Source organism: Hyaena hyaena, unplaced genomic scaffold, assembly GCF_003009895.1.
Source record: "Hyaena hyaena isolate Hyena2069 unplaced genomic scaffold, ASM300989v1 scaffold_1074, whole genome shotgun sequence".
NCBI lineage: Eukaryota > Metazoa > Chordata > Mammalia > Carnivora > Hyaenidae > Hyaena > Hyaena hyaena.
This window is the reverse complement of record NW_024081711.1, coordinates 74,604-99,806: the sequence shown is the minus strand read 5'-3', so window position 1 is coordinate 99,806 and position 25,203 is coordinate 74,604. Positions and strand designations below refer to the sequence as shown.

Here is a 25,203-nt window from a genome sequence, read left to right as displayed (position 1 = left end):
GACAGTTCACCAAAATTATTAGTTCTGATAACTTGAAAAATGTTTTTCTTGTGTTTTCTAGTTAAGAGATCACATTATTTATAATTAAGATATTATCTCCTTTTCAGTGTTAAACATTTTACTTCATTTTCTCATCACTTTTTCAAGTGAATATAAATATATATAAAAGACAGAATCTTACTTTTGCTTTTTACAATCCTTGCGGAAAAAGGTAAATAATAGAGGTGATAGCATCCCTGTCTTAGTCTCCCCTACTGAAGTGTTTCACAGTAAAATATGATTGTTATTTTTAAAAATTAGGGATTTTTCCTCTCTTGTACTAAGTTAGAAGGTTCTCAGAGAATATCTTAACACTTCTCCCTGACCTCAGTTTTCCTTCGTAGGATTTAGGGCTTAAATAACTTTCTTTGTGAATTGAGCTTTTACAGGAAATACTTGAAAATTCTTTTTTGTGTATAATTAAAATAGATTATATAGTGGCTCATAGAATTGAAGTATAATTAACATACAATGTTATATTAGTTTTAGATGTGCAGCATATTGACTGAACAATTCTATACATTACTCAGTGCACAACACAGTAAGTGTAGTCACCATCTGTCACCATCTGTTATTTCAATATTATTGACTATATTCCTTATACTGTATTTTCATTCCCTGTGACTTATTTATTTCCTAACTAGAAGTTTGTATTTCCTAATCCCTTTTATTATTTCACCCATCCCCCAACCACTTCCCTTCTGGAAGCCACCAGTTTGTTGTGTGTATATGAGTCTGTCCATTCATTTTGTTTGTTCATTTATTAGTTTGTTTTTTTGTATTCCACATATAAGTGAAGTCATGAGGTCTTTGTCTTTTTCTGTCTGACTTATTTTACTTACCATAATACCTTCAGGGTCCATCCATGTTGTTGTATATGTTAAGATCTCATTCTTTTATATGGCTGAGTAATATTCCATTGTATAAATGCATACTGTATCTTCTTTATCCATTCCTCTATTGATAGGCACTTGAGTTGCTTCCATATCTTGGCTATTACATAAACATAGTGGAGCTTCTATCTTTTTCAATGTGTGTTTTATTTTCTTTTTTTATTTATCTAGGTAAATATCTAGTAGTGGAATTATTGGATCATAGGGTAGTTCTATTTTTAATTTTTTGAGGAACCTCCATACTGTTTTCCATACTAGCTGTGCATTCTCATTAACAGTATATGAAGGTTCCCTTTTCTTCACATCCTTGCCAACGCTTATTAGTTCCTGTCCGTTTGATAATAGCCATTCTAACAACTGTGAGGTGATAGCTCATTGTGGTTTTGATTTGCATTTCCCTGATGAGTGATGCTGAGCATCTTTTCATGTGTCTGTTGGCTATCTGTAGGTCTTCTTTGGAAAATGTCCATTCAGGTTCTCTACTCATTTTTAATTGGATTATTTGGGTTTTTTGGTGTTGAGTTGTATAATTTCTTCATATATTGTGGATATTAACCCCTCATCAGATATATCATTCACACATATTTTCTTCTTTTCAATAAGTTGCCTTTTGTTTTGTGGATGGTTTTCTTTGGTATGTAAAAACTTTGTATTTAGGTATAGTCCCAATAGTTTATTTTTGCTTTTGTTGCCTTTGCTGGAGGAGGCATATCTAGAAAAATTTTGCTATGGCTGATATCCAAGAGATTACTGCCATTGTTTTCTTCTAGGAGTTTTATGATTTCACGTCTCGTATGTAGATCTTTAATCCGTTTTGAGTTTATTTTTGTGTATGATGCAAGGAAGTGGTTTAGTTTCACTCTTTGCATGTAGCTGTCCAGTTTTCCCAGCACCAATAATTGAAGACACTGTCTTTTCCCCATTGTATTTTCTTGCCTCATTTGTTGTAAATTAGTTGACCACATATACATGGGTTCTGGGCTCTCTATTCGATTGCACTGATTTAAGTGTTTATTTTTGTGGCTCTATCATACTATTTTGATTACTAGAACTTAATAGTATATCTTGAAATCTGAGATTGTGATATCTCCTGTTTTGTTCTTCTTTCTCAAGATTGTTTTTGCTATTCAGAGTCTTTTGTGCTTGCATACAAATTTTAGAATTATTTTTTCTTGTTCTGTGAAAAGTGCTATTGGTATTTTGATAGGTATTGCATTGAATGTTTAGATTGCTTTGGGCAGTATGGACATTTTAACAATATTCTTCCAATCCATGAACATGAAATATCTTTCTGTTTGTTTTTGTTGTCTTCAGTTTCTTTCATCACTATTTTATAGTTTTCAGAGTATAAGTCTTTCACTGTATTGGTTAAGTTTATTCCTAGCTATTTTATTCTTTTTGGTGTGATTGTAAACGGGACTATTTTCTTTTCTTTTTTTTTTTTTTTAATGGGATTATTTTCTTAATCTTTCTTGTTTCTTCATTATTAGTTTATAGAAATGCAACTGATTTCTCTATATTAATTTTGTATCTAGCAACTTAACTGAATTCATCTATCAGTTGTAATAGTTTTTTTTTAATGAAATCTCTAGTGACAGTTTAATTTCTTCCTTATTATTTTGGATGCATTTTATTTGTTTTGATTGCTGCAAGTAGCATTTCTAGTACTGTGTTGAGTAAAAGTGGTGAGAGTGGACATCTTTGTCTTGTTCCTGATCTTAAAGGAAGAGCTTTCAGTTTTTCACATTGAGTATGTTAGTTTTGGGTTTGTCATATAGTGCCTCTATTATGTTGAAGTATGTTCCCATAAACCCACTTTGTTGAGGTTTTATCATGAGTGGATGTCATATTTTTTGAAATGCCTTTTCGGCATCTGTGAAGATGATCATGTGGTTTTTATCCTTTCTTTTGTTCATGCGGTATGTCACATTAATTGGTTTACAAATATTGAACCACCTGGAATCTTAAGTAAGATTCCTGGACTAAATCTTAATTGTAGTGAGTGATTTTTCTAATATACCACTGAATTTGTTTTGCTAATAGGTTGTTGAGGATTTTTGCACCTGTGTTCATCAGAAATACTAGCTGTAGTTTTCTTTTTGTGTAGTATTTTTGTCCAGTTTTAGTATCAGGATAATTCTGGCTTTGTGGAATGAATTTGGAAGTTTTCCTTTTTTTAAAAGATAGTTTGAGAAGAATAGGTATTAACTTCTTTAAATGTTTTGTAGGGGCCCCTAGGTGGCTCAGTTGCTTGACTGTCCAACTCTTGATTTTGGCTCACGTCTTGATCCCAGGGTCATGGGATTGAGCCCCATCTGGGCTCAGTGCTGAGTATGGAGCTTACTTAAGATATTCTCTCTCTCTCTCTCTTTCTCTCTCTTTCTCTCTCTCTCCCTCTTTCCTTCCCCACCCCCCCAGTTCCCCTCACTCAGTCTCTCTCTCTAGAATGAGAGAATGGAAAATAAAAAATAATTAAAATAAAATAAATAAATAAAATAAATGTTTGGTAGAATTCACCTGTGAAGCCATCTGGTCCTGGACTTTTGTTTGTTGGGAGTTTTTTGATTGTTGATTCAATTTTATTACTTGTAATCAGTCTGTTGAAAATTTCTATTTTTTTTCTGATTCAATTTTAGAAAGTTATATTTCTAAGAATTTATCCATTTCTTGGAAATTGTCCAGTTTGTTAGCATATAACTTTCATAGTATGCTCTTACGACCCTTTGCGTTTCTGTTGTGTTCATTGTTATATTTCTCCTCTTTCATTTTTGATTTTATTTATTTGAGTCTCTCTTCTTTTGGAGTCTGGCCAAAGGTTTATCAGTTTTGTTTAGTTTTTCAAAAACTGGCTCCTGGTTTCATTGGTTTTCTTTGTCTTCTTTATTTTTTTGTCTCTATTTCATTTATTTCTGTTCTGATCTTTATTATTTCTTCCCTTCTATTAGCTTTGGGCTTTGTTTTCTTCTAGCCCTTTCAGGTCTAAAGTTAGGTTGTTTATTTTATTTATTTATTTATTTATTTATTTATTGCCTTTTGAGGTAGGCCTTTATTACTGTTCTTTCTTTGAACTGCTTTTACTGGGTTCCAAAGATTTGAACCATTGCATTTTCTTCTTTTTTTTTAATTTTTTTTTTTTACATTTATTTATTTTTGAGAGACAGAGCACCAGTGGGGGAGGGGCAGAGAATGAGACACAGAATCTGAGGCAGGCTCTAGGCTCTGAGCTGTCAGCACAGTGTCTGATGAGGGGCTTGAACTCATAAACCAAGAGATTATGACCTGAGCTGAAGTTGGAGGCTTAACCAACTGAGCCACCCAGGTGGCCCTGAACCATTGCATTTGCATTTTCATTTGTCCTCATGTATTTTTTTGTATTCCCTCTTTGATTTCTTGGTTCACCCATTCATTGTTTAGTAGCATGCTGTTTTACCTGCATGTTTTTTGTTCCTTTCAAATTTTTTCTTGTCATTGAGTTCTAGTTTCCTACCCTTGTGGTTAGAAAAGATTCTTGATATAATTTCAGTCTTTTTAAATTTACTGAGACTTGTTTTGTGGCCCAACATATAATCTGTCCTAGAGAATGTTATATGTGTACTTGAGAAGAATGCACATTCTGTATTTGAATGGAATATTCTCTCTGTATTGATTAGGTCAGTTGGTCTAATATGTCATTCAAAGGCACTATTTCCTTGATTTTCTGTCTGTTTGATCTGTCCATTTTGTAAGTTGGCTATTAAAGCTTTGTGCTTTTGGGTGCCTGGGTGACTCAGTTGATTAAGAGTCCAGCTTCGTCTCAGGTCATGATCTCACAGTTTGTGTCTCTCTGCTGTCAACATAGAGCCTGCTTTGGATCCTCTGTCCCCTTCTCTCTCTGTCCCTCCTCCACTAGCCTACACATGCTCTCTTTCTCTCTCAAAAATAAACATTCAAAAAATAAAGTTTCCTGCTATTGTCAATTTCTCCCTATATGTTAATAATTGCTTCATGTATTTGGTTACTTCTATGTTGGGTATGTCAATGTTTATAATTATATATCCTTTTACTGGATTGTTCCTTTTATCTTTGCCTCTTGTTACCGCCTTTGTTTTAAAGTCTGTTTTGTTTGATATAAGTATTGTCACTCTGGCTTTTCTTTCACTTCTATTTGCATGATACCCCTTCACTTTGAGTCTGTATGTGTCTTAGGTTTGAAGTGATTCTTTCGTAGGCAGCATTTGGATGAGTCTTGTTTTTTATCCATTGATTCATCCTGTTTTTTTATTGGAGCATTGAGTCTATTTATAGTTAAAGTAATCACTAATAGTATATGCATAATTGCCTTTTTTCCTTGTTTTCCGGTTATTTTGTAGTGTTCTTTCTATTCCTTTTTTCTTTCTTGCTCTCTTCCTTTGGAATTACGCTGGGATTCCTTTCTCTTTATTTTTTGGTATATCTATTACAGGTTTTTTATTTGTGGTAAAAAGTAGCAGCTTTTTATCTTGATGAGGTCCTAATTGTTCATTTTTGCTTTTATTTCCCTGGCCTCTGGAGACATGTCAAGTCTGTTAGATTTGGACTTGTGCTTTTTCTGATTTCTTGAAATAGGCATGGAGTGCAATGTACTTTCCTCTTAGGACTGCCTTTGCTGCATCCCATAGATTTTGGAATATTGTGTTTTCATTTTCATTTGTTTCCATATATTTTTTAATTTCCTCTCTAATTGCCTGATTGGCCCATTCATTCTTTAGTAGGGTGTTCTTTAACCTCCATGTTTTTGGAGGTTTTCCAGACTTCTTCCTGTGATTGATTTCAAGTTTCAAAGCATTATGATCGGAGAGTGTGCATGGTATGATCTCCATTCTTTTATATTTAATGAGGGCTGCTTTATGTCCCATTATGTGATCTATCTTGGAGAATATGCCATGTGCACTTGAGAAGAAAGTGAATTCTCTGGCCTCAGGATATAGAGTTCTAAATATATCTGTCAGATCCATCTGGTCCAATGTGTCATTCAAGTCCATTGTTTCCTTAGTGATTTTCTGTCTGGTTGACATATTCATTGCTGTAAGCGGAGTATTAATGTCCCCTGCTGTTAGCACATTCTTATCTATAAGTTTGTTTCTGTTTGTGGTTAATTGTTTTAAATATTTAGGTGCTCCCATATTCGGTGCATGGACATTTATGATTGTGAGTTCTTCCTGATGGGTAGACCCTGTAATTATTATATAATGCCCTTCTTCATCTCTTGTTATTGTCTTTAATTTAAAGTCCAGTTTGTCTGATATAAGTATAGCTATTCCAGCTTTCTTTTGACTTTCAGTAGCATGATTTATATTTCTCCATCCCCTTACTTTTAATCTGAAGGTATCTTCCAGTCTAAACTGCGTTTCTTGTAGAAAGCAAATAGATTTTTTGTTGTTTTATCCATTCTGCTACCCTATGTCTTTTGATTGGAGCATTCAGCCTAATTTTTTTTTTTTTTTGAGCATTCAGCCTAATTATATTCAGTGTTATTATTAAAAAATAATGGGTTTAGAGTCATCGTGTCCTTTGTGGGATTCATGCTTGTGGTAGTGTCTCTAGAACCTTGCCTTCCTTGCAACATTTCCCTCAGAGCATCCACGTCAGGATTTTTTGTAGGGCTGGTTTAGTGGTGAGAAATTCTTTCAGTTTTTGTTTATTTGGAAAGACTTTGATCTCTCCTTCTATTTTGAATGACAGGCTTGCTGGATAGAGGATTCTTGGCTGCATATTTTTTCTGTTCATCACATTGAAGATTTCCTGCCTTTCCTTTCTGACCTGTCAAGTTTTAGTAGATAGGTGTGTAACCACTCTGATAGGCTTCCCTTTGTATGTTAGGGTCCTTTTCTCCCTAGCTGCTTACAGAATTCTCTCTTTGTCCTTATATTTTTCCAGTATCACTCTGATATGTTGTGCAGAAGATCAATTCAAGTTTCGTCTGAGGGGAGTTTTCTTTTTTTTTTTTTTTATTTTTAATTTTTTTTTTTTAATGTTTTATTTATTTCTAGGAGAGAGAGAGAGAGAGACAGCGTGAGCAGGGGAGGGTCAGAGAGAGAGGGAGTTACAGACTCTGAAACAAGCTCCAGGCTCTGAGCTGGCAGTCAGCACAGAGCCCGACGCGGGGCTCGAACCCACGAACCGCGAGATCATGACCCAAGCGAAAGTCGGACGCTTAACCGACTAAGCCACCCAGGCGCCCCTGAGGGGAGTTTTCTGTGCCTCTTGAATTTCAACGACTACTCCCCTCCCCTGGTTGGGGGAGTTCTCTGTTATAATTAGTTCCAGGACTCCTTCAGCACCTTTCCCTCTCTCTTCCTCATCTGGAAAACCTACAATATGGATATTATTCCATTTGATTGCATCGCTGAACTCTTGAACTCTTCATTCATGTTTCTGGATCACTTTATCTCTCTCTTTCTCAGCTTCCTCTTTTTCTCTAATTGTGTCTTCGAAATCACTTATTCTCTTATCTGCCTCTTCAATCTGTGCATTGGACACCTCCATTGTATTATGTATCTCTTTTATAGCAGTTTTTAATTCATCATAACTATTTTCGAGCTCCATAGTGTTTGTAGCAATGGTTTCTCTGATTCTTCCATGCTTTTTTCAAACCTAGCAATTTTATGACTGTTGTTCTAAATTCTTGTTCAGTTATGTTGCTTATATCTGTTTTGAGCGGTTCTTTAGCTGTCAGTTCTTCCTCGAATTCCTTTGGCAGAGAGTTCTTCCGTTTCCTCTTTTGGTTAGTTTTCTATCTCTTGTTAATTTTAAAAGCTTTTTGTACACTCTGCCGCTGCAAGTTTTGCTGTAGTAAAGAGGGTTCTTTGACTCTTCAGGTCCTGTCCTTTCAGGAAGTGTTCTTTGAATGGTGCCTCTTGGTTTTTCTTATTGAGAGTTTGGTTATTTTGTTTCCCTACTCTTAGCGTATTTCGGACTCTCCACCATGTGTATTTTGGCTTGTTTTTTGAAGTAGCCCTGAAAAAAGAAAACAGACAACCACACAGGGAACACAGGTACACAAACGCACAGACAAACTAGTAAAGACGCAAACCCAGGGTCAGGTAAAAATAACAACAACAAAACTTCCTTCTGGAGGGGATGGGTGTGGTTTGGTGTAGGCAGGTCTCACCTCCACTGTGTCCTGCTGGCTGGTCCCTGAGGTCCTCCCTTGATTTTGGGGAGAAGAATGGCGTCTACCCAGTGTCTTCTGAACCAAGTGTTAGCAAATCACTCCTTTGGGTCTGATCTCCCTGTGTTGAGGAAGTAGCCAAGGTGGGCTGAGTTCTATACCCCACACCCCACCTCATTTCTAGTCCCTAGTCCGTGGGCTTTGTTTATCCTGCTTGAAACAGTGCTGCAGGTCACTGCTTCCCTGCTGCCGAGTGTTGAGTGGGGGGTAGGAATAGTGTCGCAGCCTCAGATCCGCAGGCATCAAGCAGTGATACAACCTGGGATCCAAGGCCTCTGCGCCCCGCATGCGTGCAGTGAACGTAGCAGCTTCAGGCCCCCTGCCACCGCTGCCACCACCGCCTGAAAGTTAGTTCTTTTTCCAGAAATTTTAAAACCTAACAAACCTTTATCTAGGGTGGTCATATGAAGAAATACCAAATCAAGATTACTATAATTAGGGGAAAAAAGAGGAGACATTGTTATCTTACAGAAATAAAAAGATTTATAAGAAAATACTATGTATAATTATAAGCAAATAAAATAGATAAGTGAGGTAAATAGACAAATTCTCAGAGGGACAGAAACTATCAAAAAATGACTCAAGAAATAGAAAAGTTAAATTGCTTTGTAATTAATAAGGAGATTAAATTAGTCCAAAGACTGCTTACAAAGAAAATGCCAGGTCCGTATGGCTTCACGGCTGAATTCTTCCAGACGTTTAAAGAATTATTATAAATTCTTCACAAGCTGTTCTCAAAAACAGAAAAGGATCCCACACCTAACGACTCATCTTATGAGGCCAGTATTTCAATGATAACAAATTTATCACAAGAACAGTAGAAACCAGTCTCTTAGGATTATGGACACAAAACTCCCCAACCCAATACAAGAAAATTGAATCCAGTCACATATAAAAAGAGTTATATACCATAACTGAGTATGATTTACCCCAGGAATGTAATTGACTTAACCTTCAGAAACACAACATATCTTTATGATAAAAGCAGTTAAAAGCTAGAGAAAAAAGGGAACTTCCTTTACTTGATAAAATACATCTACACAACCTCCACAGTTAATATCTTACTTAACTGTGAAATGAAAAACTGTATGTTTCTCCCTAAAATTAGGAACAAGAAAAGAATACTTACTCTCACCTCTTCTATTAAACATTGCAATGAAGGTTCTAGCCAGGGAAGTTAGTTAAGAAAATGAAATAAAGTTATCCAGAGTAGAAAGAAAATAAAACTATTTGCAGATGACATGATCTTGTTTATATAAAAACCTAAGGAAGTCACTAAAGAAAAAAAAACCTGTAAAAACTAACAAGCAATTTAAGGTTAAAATATACAAGTTCAATATTCAGGAAGTCAACTGTATATTTATATAGTAGCAGTAAACAATTTGAGAATGAATTTAGGAAAAACAATTCCACTTTTAGTGGCATCAAAAAGAATAAAATACTTTAGGAATTAGTATTTCATAAGAAGTGTAAAACTCATGCTCTGAAAACTACAAAACATTGTTGAAAGAAATTTAAAAGATCTAATAAAAATTCAATGACATCCTTATTCATGGGATACTTAGCATGCTAGTACTTCCTAAACTGATCTACATATTCAGTGCAACCCTGATTGTAAAATCCCAGCTGGCTTCTTGGCAGAAAACAATAACCCCATCCTGAAATGATTATGGAAATGCCAGGGACCCAGAATATTGAAAGCAAATTTGTAAAGGAGAGAGTTGGAGAACTCACACTTCCTGATTTAAAGTTTTTTTACAAAGCTACAGTAATGGATAGAGTGTGATGTTGGCATAAGGATAGTGGTAAAAAGTACAAAACTCTTTGAAGAAAACATACATGGAAATTGCAATTGGATTTGGAAATGTCTTCTTAAATATGACAAAGAAAGCAGAAAGAACCAAAGAAGAGAGATAATTGGGGGTGCCTGGGTGGCTCAGATCATGATTTCAGAGTTTGTGGGTTTGAGCCAAGCCCATGTTGGGCTCTGTGCTGACAGTTCAGGGTCTGGAGCCTGCTTCAGATTCTGTGTCTCCCTTTCTCTCTGCCCCTTCCCTACTTGTGCTCTGTATCTCTCAAAAAAGTAAACATTAAAAATTTTTTTAAATAAAAAATTAATTAAAAAATAATTGGCTGTATCAAAATTTAAAACTTAACTGATTAAAAAATGGGTAAAGGACCTGAATAGATATTTTTCCAAAGAAGACATATGCATGGCCAACAGGTATATGAAAAGATCAACAACACTGATATTCCAAGAAGTACAGATTAAAACAAATCTATAATGAGATCTCACCTCAGACCTCTTTGGATCTCAGATGTGTTCTCACCACCAAAAACAATAAAAGGTAACTATGTGAGATGATGGATATGTTAATTATCTTGGTTGTGGTAGCCATTTCACAGTGTATACATATATTAAAACATCACATTGTACACCTTATATATACAGTTTTGCCAGTCTTATTTTAGTAATGGGGGTATATGGAAATAAAATGTAAGAAAACATGGAATTGGGGAAAACAGCAGTATGTTTTAATTATTTACAGAAGGTCTGGATGACTGGAGTACCAGAGGTGAACAAAGTAATGGGCAGTAGTGGGAGAAGAAAGCAGGGTTGAAGCATGGTGATCTTTGGGGCCCTTGCCAACAAATTTGGCTTCTGTAAGCAGCCCTAGCCACTTACAGCGCCTTGATAAAAACATATATTCAATAAATGTTAATTGTTGTTACAACCAAACCAGAAGACAAACAAACCCACTGCTGAGAAAATTCTAACTAATAAAAAATGAAATTTAAGACAAAACTTTTATTTTTTTCTGTTTCAGTCTGTGACTCCCTCTCTCTCTGACCCTCCCCTGCTCACGCTGTCTCTCTCTCTCCTAGAAATAAGTAAAACGTTAAAAAAAAAAATTTTAAAAAAAGACAAAACTTTTCTTTTTTTAACTTTTGTGCTCCATAGGATACCATCATGAAAGTCAAAAGACAGTCTAACTGAATGGAGATAGTAGTTTTCAAATCATATATCTGATAAGGGACTTTCATTTGAAATATTTTTTAGAAAGCTTTACAACTCAGTAATAAAAAAGAAAACCTAATTAAAAATGCACTATGGATCTGAGTAGACATCTCTCTCAAAATCATATACAGATGGTCAATTAGCACATGAAATGATGCTCAATAACATTACTGTCTTGGGAAATGTAAAGCAAAACCACTTTGATATATCACATCCCATCCACGAGGATGGCTAAAATTAAAAACAAAAAACTAGATAATTGTGACCAAAATGTGAATGAAGAAATTGAAACTCGTACTGCTGGTGAAAATATAAAATTGTATAGTACCTTTGGAAAATAGTCTGGCAGCTCCTGAAAAGATTTAACATAGATTTACTACATGAGTTAGCATTTCCACTCCTAGGTACATACAGGAGAAATCAAGGCATATGTACACACAGAAATTTGTACAAGAGTGTTCATAGCAGCATGATTCATAATAGCCACAAACGGAGAAACAACCCATATGTCCATCAGTGGACAAATGGATATGGTCTATGTATACAGTGGAATATTACTTGGTGGTAAAGAGAAATGATGTATTGTTGCATGCTACAATATGAATGAATGAATGAATGAGAATATTGAAAGTAGAGACACTGAGTGGCCTCTGTTAAGTCTCTGATGTCGGCTCCGGTCATGATCTCCCTGTTAGTGAGTTCAAGCCCCACATTGGATTCTCTCTTGTCAGCACAGAGCCTACTTCAGATCCTCTGCTTTCCTCTCTCTCTGCCTCTCCCCCACTTGCTCTCTCTCTCTCTCTTAAATAAACATTAAAGAAAAAAATAAACCCAGTCTCAAACCTTAAAAAAAAGAAAAAATATTGAAAGTGAAAGAAGCAAATCACAAAAACAACATATTGTAGGACTCCATTTATATGAAGAATCCAGACTAGGTAAATCTATATAGAGAAGGCAGATCAGTGGTTGGGGCAGTATTGGGATGATTGCTAATGGTTAGGGTTTTTTGGGAGTAGATGATGAAAACTGATTATGATGATGGTTTTACAACTGTGTGAATATACTAAAAATCATTTAATTGTACACTTTAAATAGGTGAATTGTAAGGTGTATGAATTATGTCTCAATAAAACTATTAACAAAAAATTAATCACTACAACAGAAACAGAAATATAACCAAGTCTTTGTGGTTCTCTTGGTCTTGGTGTCTCCTAAGTCTCTTTAAACTTGAGATACTTTCTCCGCCATCCTTCTTGCCTCCCAATTTTTATGCTAATAAAACTCTTCTTGTTGAAGAGTCATGCTCAGTTGAGTATCTCACATTTTTAATTTTTCTGCATCCTTTTTGGTATTATGTAACTTGCGTGGCAGACATGCTTTATAGGTAATTCTTTTTACTCTGTCTTACCTATGTATATGTAGTCTCATTTGAAAGATTTCACTCTGAAAAAAATCACTTTGATTCTTCTTCTCCTCCCCTCTCTCCCCCCACCTTGGGACTCACAACTCACAATGTGATCAAGGGTCACGTGCTCTACTGAATGAGCCAGCCATGTGCCCCAAATCACTTTCTTTACCAGTTTTAAATCTCATGTTAAAATATAGGGTGAAGGGGATTAAGTATACAAGATTTTACTGGAATTATGGCCTTAAGATAGTAGATAGTTATTAAATTCCATTCATGCATAAAAGTACAGTTTAGACATTCCTCCTTGAGGTGTCTAATTTTTCAGTTTTGCTTGAAATTTCGTTCCAGAAAATGATAACTAAGACTAGTAGGAAACCAGTGAAAATTTTTAAGGAGAAAATAGCATCAGGTTTATGCTTTCAAAGGATCTTGTTAATTACAGTGAAGGCACCAGTATAGATGCTGGAAAATAGTTTAGGAAAGTCTTAAAGTAGTTCAGATTAATTAAGAAAGTAATTTGCATTAGAATCATGGTTATGAAATTAGAAGTAAACTGTTGAGAAAATATTTAGGAGGTAAAACAGATGAAACTTTTTAATGGATCTGGTATATAAGTTGAGGTGTCTAGTTGGTTTCCAGGTTTCTGACTTTTCAAACTGTATGAATGTTAGTAGCATTCACTCAAAATAAGAACTATTGGAGTACATCTGGGTTTGAGCCATCTCAATTTGATAAGTTCTGGACAAGCTGAGATTTAGATACCTAAATGGATGTTTGATAAACATGGATATAAGGGACCAGAGGTCAGCACAAAGAGGAGTCAGTGCTAGATATGTAAATATGAGAGTCATTAGTTTGTATGGGCTAATTAGTCTGTATTAGCTAATACTGAATTTGAGGAACCCCAGCATATAGTGACCTAGTGAGTGAAGATGAACCAGGCAGAGAGACAGTGACTAGAGTAGAAGAAAGAAAACTAGAAGAAATTGGTATCACAGAAGCCACTGAGTATTTCAAAAGGAGGAAGTAGTCAGTAGTGCCTACTGTGAAAGGTCAGATACGTCCTTCCAAACTTGTATGTTTATTTCCATACCTGTTGATCATATCTGTGGTCTAATTACATATGATTTTGTATCCTAGCTTTCATTGTTTTTACTTAATTTATCATTAATATTTTTCTCGTTCATAATCTTTAGTCCAGTGAGTGGATGTATACCTGACTCAACCATTTCCTTATTGCTAAGTGATTAAGTTACCTCTGCATTTTTTAAGCACCTCATGTGCTTTAGGAGGTGTATATTTTAGGTGTTCTTCTTAGGCTAATATACCAGAAGTAGGATGATTCCATCAAAAGCTTAGAGTATCTCTTTATGGTCTTGAAATTTTCTAGCAAAATGACATACTTTTGAAACAGTATTCATAGGTATCTTTTTAAATTTTTTTAAATATTTTTATTTTGGAGAGAGACAGAGACAGTGCACAAGTGGAGCAGGGGCAGAGAAAGGGAGGGAGGCATAGAATCTGAAGCAGGATCTAGGCTCTAGGCTTTGAGCTGTTAGCACAGAACTGACACAGAGCTTGAACTAATGAACCAAGAGATCATGACCTGGGCCAAAGTAGGACATTTAACCAACTGAGCCACCCAGGCGCCCCATAGACCTCTTCTTTAAGCATTTGATTATTTTTACAATTTGACTTTATTATTATTTATGCAAGTCACACCTGTTAAGAGGAAGATATTACCCCAAATGCTAAAATTTTACTGACAATATTTTTAAAAACATTTATTTTTTTTTTTTTTTTTTTTTTAATTTCTAGGAGAGAGAGAGAGACAGCATGAGCAGGGAAGGGTCAGAGAGAGAGGGAGTCACAGACTGAAACAGGCTCCAGGCTCTGAGCTGGCAGTCAGCACAGAGCCCGACGCGGGGCTCGAACCCACGAACCGCGAGATCATGACCTAAGCGAAAGTCGGACGCTTAACCGACTAAGCCACCCAGGCGCCCCATATCTTTTTCAATATAAATCATTTAAATGTGATTGTATCACACTTGCTCTTTTATAACCTACTTTTATTGTCTAAATAAAATATAGATTCCATTATAATTTTTTTTTTAAATGTTTTATTTATTTCTAGGAGAGAGAGAGAGACAGCGTGAGCAGGGGAGGGTCAGAGAGAGAGGGAGTCACAGACTGAAACAGGCTCCAGGCTCTGAGCTGGCTGTCAGCACAGAGCCCGACGCGGGGCTCGAACCCACAAACCGCGAGATCATGACCTAAGCGAAAGTCGGACGCTTAACCGACTAAGCCACCCAGGCGCCCCTCCATTATAATTTTTAATGGTTAACATATGTATCATAAAATTACTTAATTATTTAAAGTCAAGAGAATATGTTTGTAAAGGTTCATCTCATTAAAATCTTAGTGTAGCACTGCTGGGTTAAAGGATGTATGTATTTAAATTTTGAAATATTTATTTCTACATTGTGTTGCATATGGTTTCAAAATGAGGGTTTTTGTTAGAGAACTCTTTTTCTTTTGAAAAAGGATAATTTTTTTAAAATGTGGTATTTGATTTCAGACATCTAAAATTACTGTGCTTTTATATCTTCCGTCATTTTATCTTTAGCTTTTGCCCATGATGACAGAGCAATTACAGTGGATGCCATTTTTGAATGCCAAACTTCATGAGCCTTTTGTAAAATTTATATATTGGTCTCTAAGGCAGCTAGATGCTGGAACACAGGTAAGTGATTAATAGTCTATGTTTAAGTGATACTCTGTTTACTTATTTCTCTTGTTCTTTCACAGATTTTGTTGTTCTGCTTATATTTCTGAACTTTTTGCCTTCTCTGCTTTATTTATTGCTTTCTCATTATCCTTTTATAAATATTGTTTTCCAGTGCCATAGGTTTTAATCAATATGTAAAATTGTTTTTTAGTTTCAAAATTGTATAAGTATCACTCTTAGGTTATTGTTAAAAGCAACTGTCCCCACCCCCCCAGTATTTTATAATTTTTCATATTTTACTGAAGGTAATAAAAATTAAAGATTTCTTGTGTTTATGCCAATAAATACATATTAGCTAAATTAGATAATAATTTTTAATAATAGCCTAATCAGAGCAAAATAATTATTCCAGCATCTTATAAAATGAATGATATATGTTACCTATTCATAGAAAGTTCATTCAGTTTAAATTATGTCATGCATATGTAATCATTTGTGCTATGAGCTTTATTAGGTTTGTAAAATTTTATTTCCCTAATTAGTATTGATAAATGCTGTTATAGCTTTCATTTACTCAAAGGAAAAAAGTGAATTTGTGCTTGGGTAGTATAATCTTGGTCCTGGAATTTAGGAAGCACACAGTTAAACCACTCAGTGCAGTACTGATGGTTAAGTAGTAGTAATTGAGTCATGTGATTATTGTGTAGTATGATTAAGGTTAAGGAAAAATATCTTTCCTGAGGTGGTGTCCCAGATATTTTGCCTCTGTATTGGATGAATAAGCACATGAGCATAAATGCATGCATGTGCATGCACCTCACACACACACACACACACACACACACACACACACCCATGGAATATCATTTTTAATTTATTGATCTTAACTACATATCTCACTAAACAAAATTATATCTATTACCAGATCCTGTAATGTTGCTATCTTTTTTAAATTTCATTTTGCTATTTGTATAATGGGTTCTGAAAATGATTGGCTGAATGCTCTCAACCACAAAAGGCTAGGTTCAGAAATTGAATGAAATCTTATTTTATCTTCCTTCCAAATATTCTTCTCATTTTCCTTCAGATAATTTATAGTTTATTTTTATCCAAAAATATATACTGTGTGCCACACTCTGCTATTCTAGACAGATGCCATGCATCTACGTTTCTAGTGAAAAGTAGCATTCTTGCTACTGTCTTGTTTCTTTATTCAAGATTAATTGATGGATTTCTAATATTTCAGTTTTAACAATTGTCTGCAAATATTTTTTCATTCTTTTTAATGTTTATTTATTTTTAATTTTTTAATATTTATTTTTTAGAGAGAGAGAACATGAGCAGGGGAGAGGCAGAGAGGGAAACACAGAACTGGAAACAGTCTCCAAGCTCCGCTGTCAGCACAGAGCCCGAAGTGGGGCTCAAACTCACAAACTGCGAGATCATGACCTGAGCCAAAGTCAGAGGCTTAATCCACTGAACCACCCAGGCGCCCCTAATGTTTATTTATTTTTGAGAGACAGAGCATGAGTCAAAGGATGAACAGAGAGAGAGGGAGACACAGAATCCGAAGCATGCTCTAAGCTCTGAGTGCATGTACTTTTTAAAAATTCAGCGTTTTAGTTTGACATAATTGTAGATTCACTCAGTAATAACAACTACTACAGACAAATCACTTGTGTTCCTAATCCACTTTCCTCCAATGATAACATCTAGCAAAACTAGTACAATATCACAGCCACAATATTGATATTGATAATAGTCAAAATAACAGGAATTCCGCATCACCATAGAGATTCCTCATGTTGCTTTTATATATATATATATATAATTTCCCATATACTCCCCAACCCCACATAGAAGCTGACTACTGCACTATCAGCTTCCTGAAACAGAATTTGTTACAAGTTGTTATAATTTGTTACAGTTGATGAGCCTATCTTGATAATGTCCTTCCACCCCAAGTTCACACTTTACATTAGAGTTCACTCTTGGAGTTTTACATTCTCTTGAGTTTTGACAAAAATATAATGGCATATAACCACCATTATAGTACCATACAGAATAATTTGATACTGAAAATCGTTTTCCCAAAAATTCCTCTGTGCTCTGCCTATTCATACTTCCCTCACCCTTAATTCCTGCAAACCACTAATCCTTTTATTCTTTGCCTTTTACATAATCATAGCTTTGTCCTCTACAGAATATCATATAGTTAGAATTATACCATATGTAGCCTTTACAGATTGGCTTTTTTCACCTCGCAATATGCATTTAAGATTCCTCCATGTCTTGTCTTGGTTTGATAGCTCACTTCTTTCAGTGATGAATAACATTGAATTGTCTGTACCACAGTTTATCCATTCACCTACTGAAGGGCATCTTAATTGCTTCCAAGTTTGGTCAAATATGAGTAATATAAACATCCATGTGCAGATTTTTGTGTGGACATTAGTTTTCAATTCCTTTGGGTAAATCCCAAAGAGCACAATTGTTGGATAGATATGTTAAGAGTATAGTTAGCTGCCTGCCAAAGTGGCTATACCATTTTACATTTCAGCAGCAGTGAATGAGAGTTTCTGTTGCTCCACATCCTCATCAACATTTGGTGTTGTCAGTGTTTTGGGTTTTGGCTATTCTAATGGGTGTAGAGTCAAATCTGGTTGTTTTAATTTGCAATTCCCTAATGTCATACTGTTGAGCATCTTTTCACATGCCAATTGCCCATCTGTGTATCTTCTCTGGTGAGGTTTCCAGGTTCTTTGCCCATTTTTTTTTTTTTTTAATTTTTTTTTTTTTTTTAATGTTTTATTTCTAGGAGAGAGAGAGAGACAGCGTGAGCAGGGGAGGGTCAGAGAGAGAGGGAGTCACAGATTGAAACAGGCTCCAGGCTCTGAGCCGGCAGTCAGCACAGAGCCCGACACGGGGCTCGAACCCACGAACCGCGAGATCATGACCTAAGTGAAAGTCGGACGCTTAACCGACTAAGCCACCCAGGCGCCCCATCTTTGCCCATTTTTTAATTGGGTTTTCTTGCAGTAGCATTCTTAGAATTCTTTCTGTATTTTGGATAACAGTTCTTTATCAGATGTTCTTTCCAAATATTTTCTCCTCCCAATCTGTTTCTCATTTCTCATTCTCTTGACAGAGCAGTTTTTAATTTTAATGAAGTCCAGTTTCTCAGTTATTTTGTGTGTATCATGCCTTTGGTGGAGTATCTAAAAAGTATTTACTATATCTAGCATCTTATATATTCTTGGAGAATTGACGCTTTTATTATTATGGAATGCCTCTCTTTCCTTGGGTAACTTTCCTTGCTCTGAGGTCTGTTTTGTCTGAAATTAATATAGTTATTCCAGCTAGCTTTTGATTAGTGTTAGCATGGTATATCTTTTTATCCATTTACTTTTAATCTGTATTTGTCTTTATAGTTAAATGGGTTTCTTGTTGACAATGTGGGTCTTATATTTCAATTTGCTCTTTAAAAAATTTTTTTTAATGTTTTATTTATTTCTGAGAGAGAGACAATGTGAGCAGGGGAGGGTCAGAGAGAGAGGGAGACACAGAATCTGAAGCAGGCCCCAGGCTCTGAGGTAGCTGTCAGCACAGAGCCCGTCGCGACTCTGGACTCAAACCCACAAACCTTGAGATTGTGAGCTGAGCCGAAGTCAGACGCTTAACTGACTGAGCCACCCAGGCGCCCCTCAATTTACTCTTGATAGTCTCTTTTAATTGGTATATTTTGATTATTGATATTGAAAGTGATTACTGATATTGTTGGATTAAGATTTACCATAGTTGTTACTGTTTTTTATTTATTGACAATTGTTCTTTGTTCCTGTTTTGTTCTCTCAGTCTTTTCTTGCCATTTGTGGTTTTAATTGGACCTTTCATATGCTTCTACCTTTCCCTTCTTTCTTAGCCTTCGATTGTACTTCTTCTTTTACTTTTTTTAGTGGTTGCCCTGAGTTTGCAATATACACTTAGAACTACTCTAAATCCACTGTCAAATTATACTCTACAGCTTTACATGTAGTATAAATATCTTACAATACAGTAGACCCACCTTATTTGAGGTTTCGGTTACCCATGGTTAACCAAAGTCTGGAAGCAGATGATCCTCTTCTGAAGTATTGTCAGAAGGTCAGTAATAGTCTAATGCTAAGTAGGGTCACAATGTCTATGTCATTTACTTCACTTCATCTCATCCTATAGATATTTTACCACCTACAATATCATCATAAGGGTGAGTACAGTACAATAAGATATTTTGAGGGAGAGAGAGACCACACTCATATGACTTTTATTATAGTAGGTTGTTATAATCTGTTTTATTGTTATTATTAACCTCTTACTGTGCATAACTTATAAATTAAACTTTATCATAGGTATGTATGTATAGGAAAAGATGTAGTATATAAAAGGTTTGATACTGGGACACCTGGGTGGCTCAGTCAGTTAAACGTCTGACTTCGGCTCAGGTCATGATCTCACGGTTCATTGGTTCGAGCCCCGTGTCAGGCTCTGTTCTCACAGCTAGCTCAGAGCCTGGAGCCTGGTTTGGATTCAGTGTCTCCCTCTCTCTCTGACCTTCCCCTGTTCATGCTCTCTCTCTGTCTTAGAAATAAAACCTAAAAAAAAGTTAAAAATAAATATAAAAGGTTTGATACTCTCCATGGCTTCAGGTGTCTACTGGGGGTCTTGGAACACATGCTCCCTGTTAAAGGGGGACTACTATAACAAAATACTGCTGATGTCTTCCTCCTGTCTCTTCTTCTCTATATCATTCCTATCATTCATTTTACTACATATTAGCCTACATAAGCATGCAATGCATGTGTGTGTGTGTACATACATGTATATACACACACATACAGACACACAGGCATCCATAATCCAACACATTGTTGGAATTGTTTTCAACAAGCTTATCTGTTAGATCAGTTAATAAAAAATAAAAGCACTTATTCCTTCTCTAATGTTCTTTATGCACATCCAAGTTTCTAAGCTATATAGTTTTCCTTGTCTCTAAAGAACTTTTTATTAATATTACTTTTAGTAAAAGAATCCCTCAGTTTTTGTTGGTCTGAAAAAATATCTTTTTTCTTTATATTTGATAGATAATTTTAGAGTATATAGAATTCTCGGTTGGCAAGTGTTTCCCCTCAACATTTTAAATATTTCATTATACTTTCTTCATGCTTATATGGTTTTTGAGGAGAATTTGGATGTAATTCTTATCTTTGCTTCTCTACAAATAAGCTTTTTTCTCCTCTGGCTTCTATCAAGATTTTTTTTAAAGCTTTTATGTTTTGCAGTTTGAATATGACATGCCTTAATGAGTTTTTTTGTTTTTGTTTTTTGTAGGGGGTGGTATTTATCCTCATAGGTGTTCTCTGAGCTTCCTGGTTTTGTGGGGCTTGTTTCCTGTGTTAACATGAAGGAAATTCTGTCATTATTGCTTCAGATGTTTCTTTTTTTTTGAGAGAGTGCAAGTGAGCAAGGGGCAGAGGGAGAATCCCAGAAGATGCAGAGAGAAGGAGAGTGCAGAGCCCAGAGCCAGGCTCAAGTTCACTGGAAGCAGGGCTCAAAGATCACCCAGTGTGGGGCTCAAACTCATAAGTTGTGAGATCATGACCGGAGCCCAAGTGGGACACTTCACCAACTGAGCCACCCAGGAACCGTGATTCAAATATTATTTTATTCCTTTCTTTTATTTTCCTTCTGGTATTTTCATTACCCATATGCTACACCTTTTGTAATTATCCCATAATTTTTGGATATTCTGGTCCATTTTTTCCAGTTTGGATTTTTCTCCTTGAGTTACAGTTTCTCTTGGTGTATCTTCAGACTTAGAGATTATTTCTTGTCTGTGTCTAGTCTGCGAATGAGCCCACCAAAAGTATTCCTCATTTACAGTGTTTCTGAACTCTAGTATTTCTTTTTTCTTCTTTCGGTTTATTTATTTTGGGGGGAGGGGTGCAGAGAGAGAGGGAGGGATAGAGTCCCAAGCAGGCTCTGCACTGTCAGCACAGAGCCCAACACAGGGCTCAGTCTCAAGAACTGTGAGATCATGACCTGAGCCAAAATCAAGAGTCAGATGCTTAACTGACTGAGCCACCCAGGTTCCCCTCTAGTATTTATTTTGGTTCTTTCTAGAGTTTCCATCTCTCTGCTTATATTACTCTCTGTTCTTGTGTGCTGCCTACTTGTTTCATTAAAGCTCTTAGAATATTAATCATAGTTATTTTAAATTCTTTGATTATTCCAGCTTTCCTACCCTATTTGAGTCTGATTCTGTCAAGTCTACTCTTTTCAAACTTTTTTTTTCTTTTTGCCTTTTAGCATGCCTTGTAATTTTTTCTTGTTATCTGGACATGATGTACTATGTAAAAGTGACTGCTGTAAGTGGGCCTTCAATACTATGGTCAGATGTGAGGGAAGGAGAAGTGTTCTGTAGTCATTTGGTGAGCTTGTGTCTCGAGGCTGTGAACTTCATAAATGCCTCTTAGTTTTTCTCCCCATGAGGTGGGGCAGGATTGCTAGAGTGGGCTGGAGTTTAGTATTTCCTTTCTGCTAAGTCTGTTAGACTCTTATAAAACCCCAGTAGGTTAGGCTCTGGTAAGGTAGTTTCTCTTGAGGACAAATCTTCTTAACAAGGACAAAATTGTGTCATATTTCCAAATGGTTACTTTTTTACTCCTCCTACCTGAAGCATGAGGGGGTTTTTCTCAGGTCTTCACTGTGAGAACTATTAGAGCTCCTCAACTAAAACTAGCAAAATTTGAGAACTCCCTTGTGACTGGCCCCGGCCAGCATTTTTAACTCTCAGACTTGTTTACATTGGGCCTTCAGCAATTTTCTGTTCCCTCCCTCCCTCCCTTCCTTCCTTCTCCTCCTCCTCCTCCTCCTCCTTCTTTTTAATATGGCATGATTCACAGATTTGCATGTCATCCTTACGTAGGGGCCATGCTTATCTTTTCTGTAATGTTCCAAGTTTAGTATATGTGCTGCTGAATTAAGCACTCCAGCAATTTTCAGTTATGGTTTAGATTTTCTTACCCTGGTACAATTCCTGCAGAGGTTTCAGCTCATGGGTTTCTGCTGCAGTAAGTTAAAATTCTCTATATTCACCTGTCTGTCTCCAAAGTTTGGGCTTTGCCCTGTGATCTCACTTCTGTTGGATCTAAGAAAGTTGTCAGTTTTTCAGTTCAGCTTTTTACTTTTGTTAGGTTGGAGTGACAACTTCCAACCCTCTTACCTGCCTAACCAGAAATCAGAAGCTCTCTCATGTTGCCTTTTTATAGCAATACCCATTTTCCTTCTGCCCTACTCCTTCTTTAATTCCTCCAACCACTAATGTCTATGTCTATAATTTTGTCATTTCGCAAAGGTTATGAGTGGAATTATATAGTATATAACCCTTTGAGATTGACCTTTTTTTACTTAGCATAATTTGCTGGAGATCTATTTAAGTTATGGCATTTCTTTTTATTGATTCCATGATAGGAGTGTACCACATTTTAACCATTCATTGATTAAAGGAAACTGGTTTTTGACCATTATAAATGCTGTAAACATTTATGTTGAGGTTTTTGTATATAAATAAATTTTTATTCCTCTGGGATAAATGTCCAGGAGTGCAGTTGTTATGTGGTAGCTCCATGTTTAATTTTTTTAATAAACTGCCAAATTTTAAGAGTGATTTTATTATTTTACACTCTTACCAGCAATAGATGAGTGACCTAGTTTCTCCATGTTATCACCAGCATTTAGTGGGTTTTTTTTTTAAGTTTTATTATTTTATTTATTTATTTATTTGGAGAGAGAGAGTGTGTGTGCAAGCAGAGAAGGGGCAGAGAGAGAGGGAGAGAGAAAATCCCAAGTAGCTCTGCAGGAGCAGCGTGGAGATTGACAAGGGGCTTGAATCCACGAACTGTGAGATCATGACCTGATCTGAAACAGAGTTGGAAGCTTCACCCACTGAGCCACCCAGGTACCCCTGTGTTATTACTGCTTTTTATTTTCACCATTGTGGTAGTATTGTTTTTCTCATTGGAGTTCTAATTTGCATCTCTTCATTGGCTAAACTTATCTTTTCATGTGTTTGCTTTCCAAATATATATCCTCTTCAGTCTATTTATTGTCTTTTGCCCATTCTCTAATTGGATTGTCTTCTGTTGTTTTGAGAGCTCTTTACATATTTTAGATACTAGTCCTTTGTTGGATATGTCATTTGGAAGTATTATTTTTCTTTTTTGTAGCTTGTATTTTCATCCTAACGGTGTTTTTTCAGAGCTTTTAAATTTTGATGATTTCCAGTTAATTGGTTTTTCCTTTTGTGGATGTTGCTTTTGGGTCAAGTGTAAGATTGCCGAATCTATATTGTGTTCTCCTGGTTTTTTTCTTAAAATTTTCTACATTTGCATTTTATATTTAAGTGCATGTACAGTTTGAGTTAATTTTGTATGAGGTGTAAGACTTAGATGAGGGTTATTTTTTTGCATGTAAATGTCCAGTTGCTCTAGCACCATTTATTGAAAAGTCTTTCCTTCCTCTGTACCTTTGTCAGTTGGGAATAATTATGTGGGTTTCTTTCTGGATTCTCTGTTATGTTCTATGTATCTGAATGTCTGTTCTTGCCAGTTATATACTGTTGATTCGTATAGCTTTAAAATATGTTTTGAGGGGCGCCTGGGTGGCTCAGTTGGTTAAGCATCCGGCTTCGGCTCAGGTCATGATCTCGCAGTTTGTGGGTTCGAGCCCCGCATCGGGCTCTGTGCTGACAGCTAGCTCAGAGGCTGGAGCCTGTCTTTGGATTCTGTGTCTTGCTCTCTTCTGACCCTCTCCTGCTCAGGCTGTCTCTCTCTCTCTCAAAAATAAATAAAACATTTAAAAAAATTTTAAATATGTTTTGAAATTGAGTAGATTGATTTTCCCCCATTTTTCTGTTTTTTCTTTTTTTGTAATTAAAAAATGTTTTTAATGTTTATTTTTGTGAGAGAGAGAGGCAGAGCACATGAGTGATGGAAGGGCAGAGAGAGAGAGGGAGACACAGAATCAGAAGCAGACTCCAGGCTCCAAGCTGTCAGCACAGAGCCCAACACGGGGCTCAAACTCACAAACTGTGAGATCATGACCTGAGCCAAAGTTGTACACTCAATGTACTGAGCCACCCAGACATTCCCCCATTTTCCTGTTTTTCAGAAATGTTTATAAATAGTTCCTTTGTCTTCCCTTACATATTAATATAATCTTCTTGATCTACAAAATATCTTGCTGAGATTTTGATAGGAATTGGATTAGCCTGTATATAAATTTAAGGAAAATTGACGTCTTTACAGTGTTGAGTCTTCCAGTTCAGGAACACGATATATTTATCCGTTTTGTTTAGAAACTTGAGTTCTTTCATCCATGTTATATGGTTTTAAACATAAAATTTCTCTCCATTATTTGTTAGATTTTCAGCTGCATATTTAATGTTTTTGAATGATTGTAATTGATATTTTTAAAATTTTGGTGTCCATGTTGATATTCTATTGATTCCATACCCTATGACCATGATCTTATTAGTTCCAGGAGTTTTTTTAAAGATTCTTTGGGATTTTCTACATAGTCATGTGTCTGTGAATAAGGAAGTTTTCTTGTTTCTTTTTTGATTGTCTTCAATTTTTGTCTTGCATAAGCTACAGTATCTAGGACTGTGAATATGAATGATAATGGATGTCATTGGCTTGTTCTTGATCTTAGGGGAAAACAGTCCTTTGCTATTAAATATAATATTAGCTGTTGTTTTATAGATGCTATTTATCAAGTTTAGTTCCCTTCTATTACTATTTTCTTGATTTTTTTATAATCATGAATGAGTGTTAAGATGTTTTTAAAATGGATTTTTGCATTTATTGATATGATCATGTGATTTATTTT

At 35.7% G+C, this 25,203-nt stretch overlaps 1 protein-coding gene and 1 non-coding gene across 6 annotated transcripts in view; one reads left to right on the top strand and one right to left on the bottom strand.

The window, feature by feature from the left end:
- Positions 1 to 25,203, top strand: part of CCDC138 (coiled-coil domain containing 138) — a 111,959-nt gene that overhangs the window by 39,625 nt on the left and 47,131 nt on the right. For 4 of the 5 annotated variants that reach the window (XM_039222191.1, XM_039222190.1, XM_039222193.1 and 1 more), the window contains exon 11: positions 15,175 to 15,291. The exons of the other annotated variant lie outside the window; for it this stretch is intronic. In XM_039222191.1, coding sequence (XP_039078122.1) covers positions 15,175 to 15,291 — 117 coding nt within the window. The remainder of the gene's footprint in view (positions 1 to 15,174; positions 15,292 to 25,203) is intronic. 5 annotated transcript variants of the gene reach the window in all.
- Positions 22,196 to 22,302, bottom strand: LOC120223971. Its single transcript, XR_005526430.1, has one exon. It is a non-coding gene; the product is annotated as a U6 spliceosomal RNA (small nuclear RNA).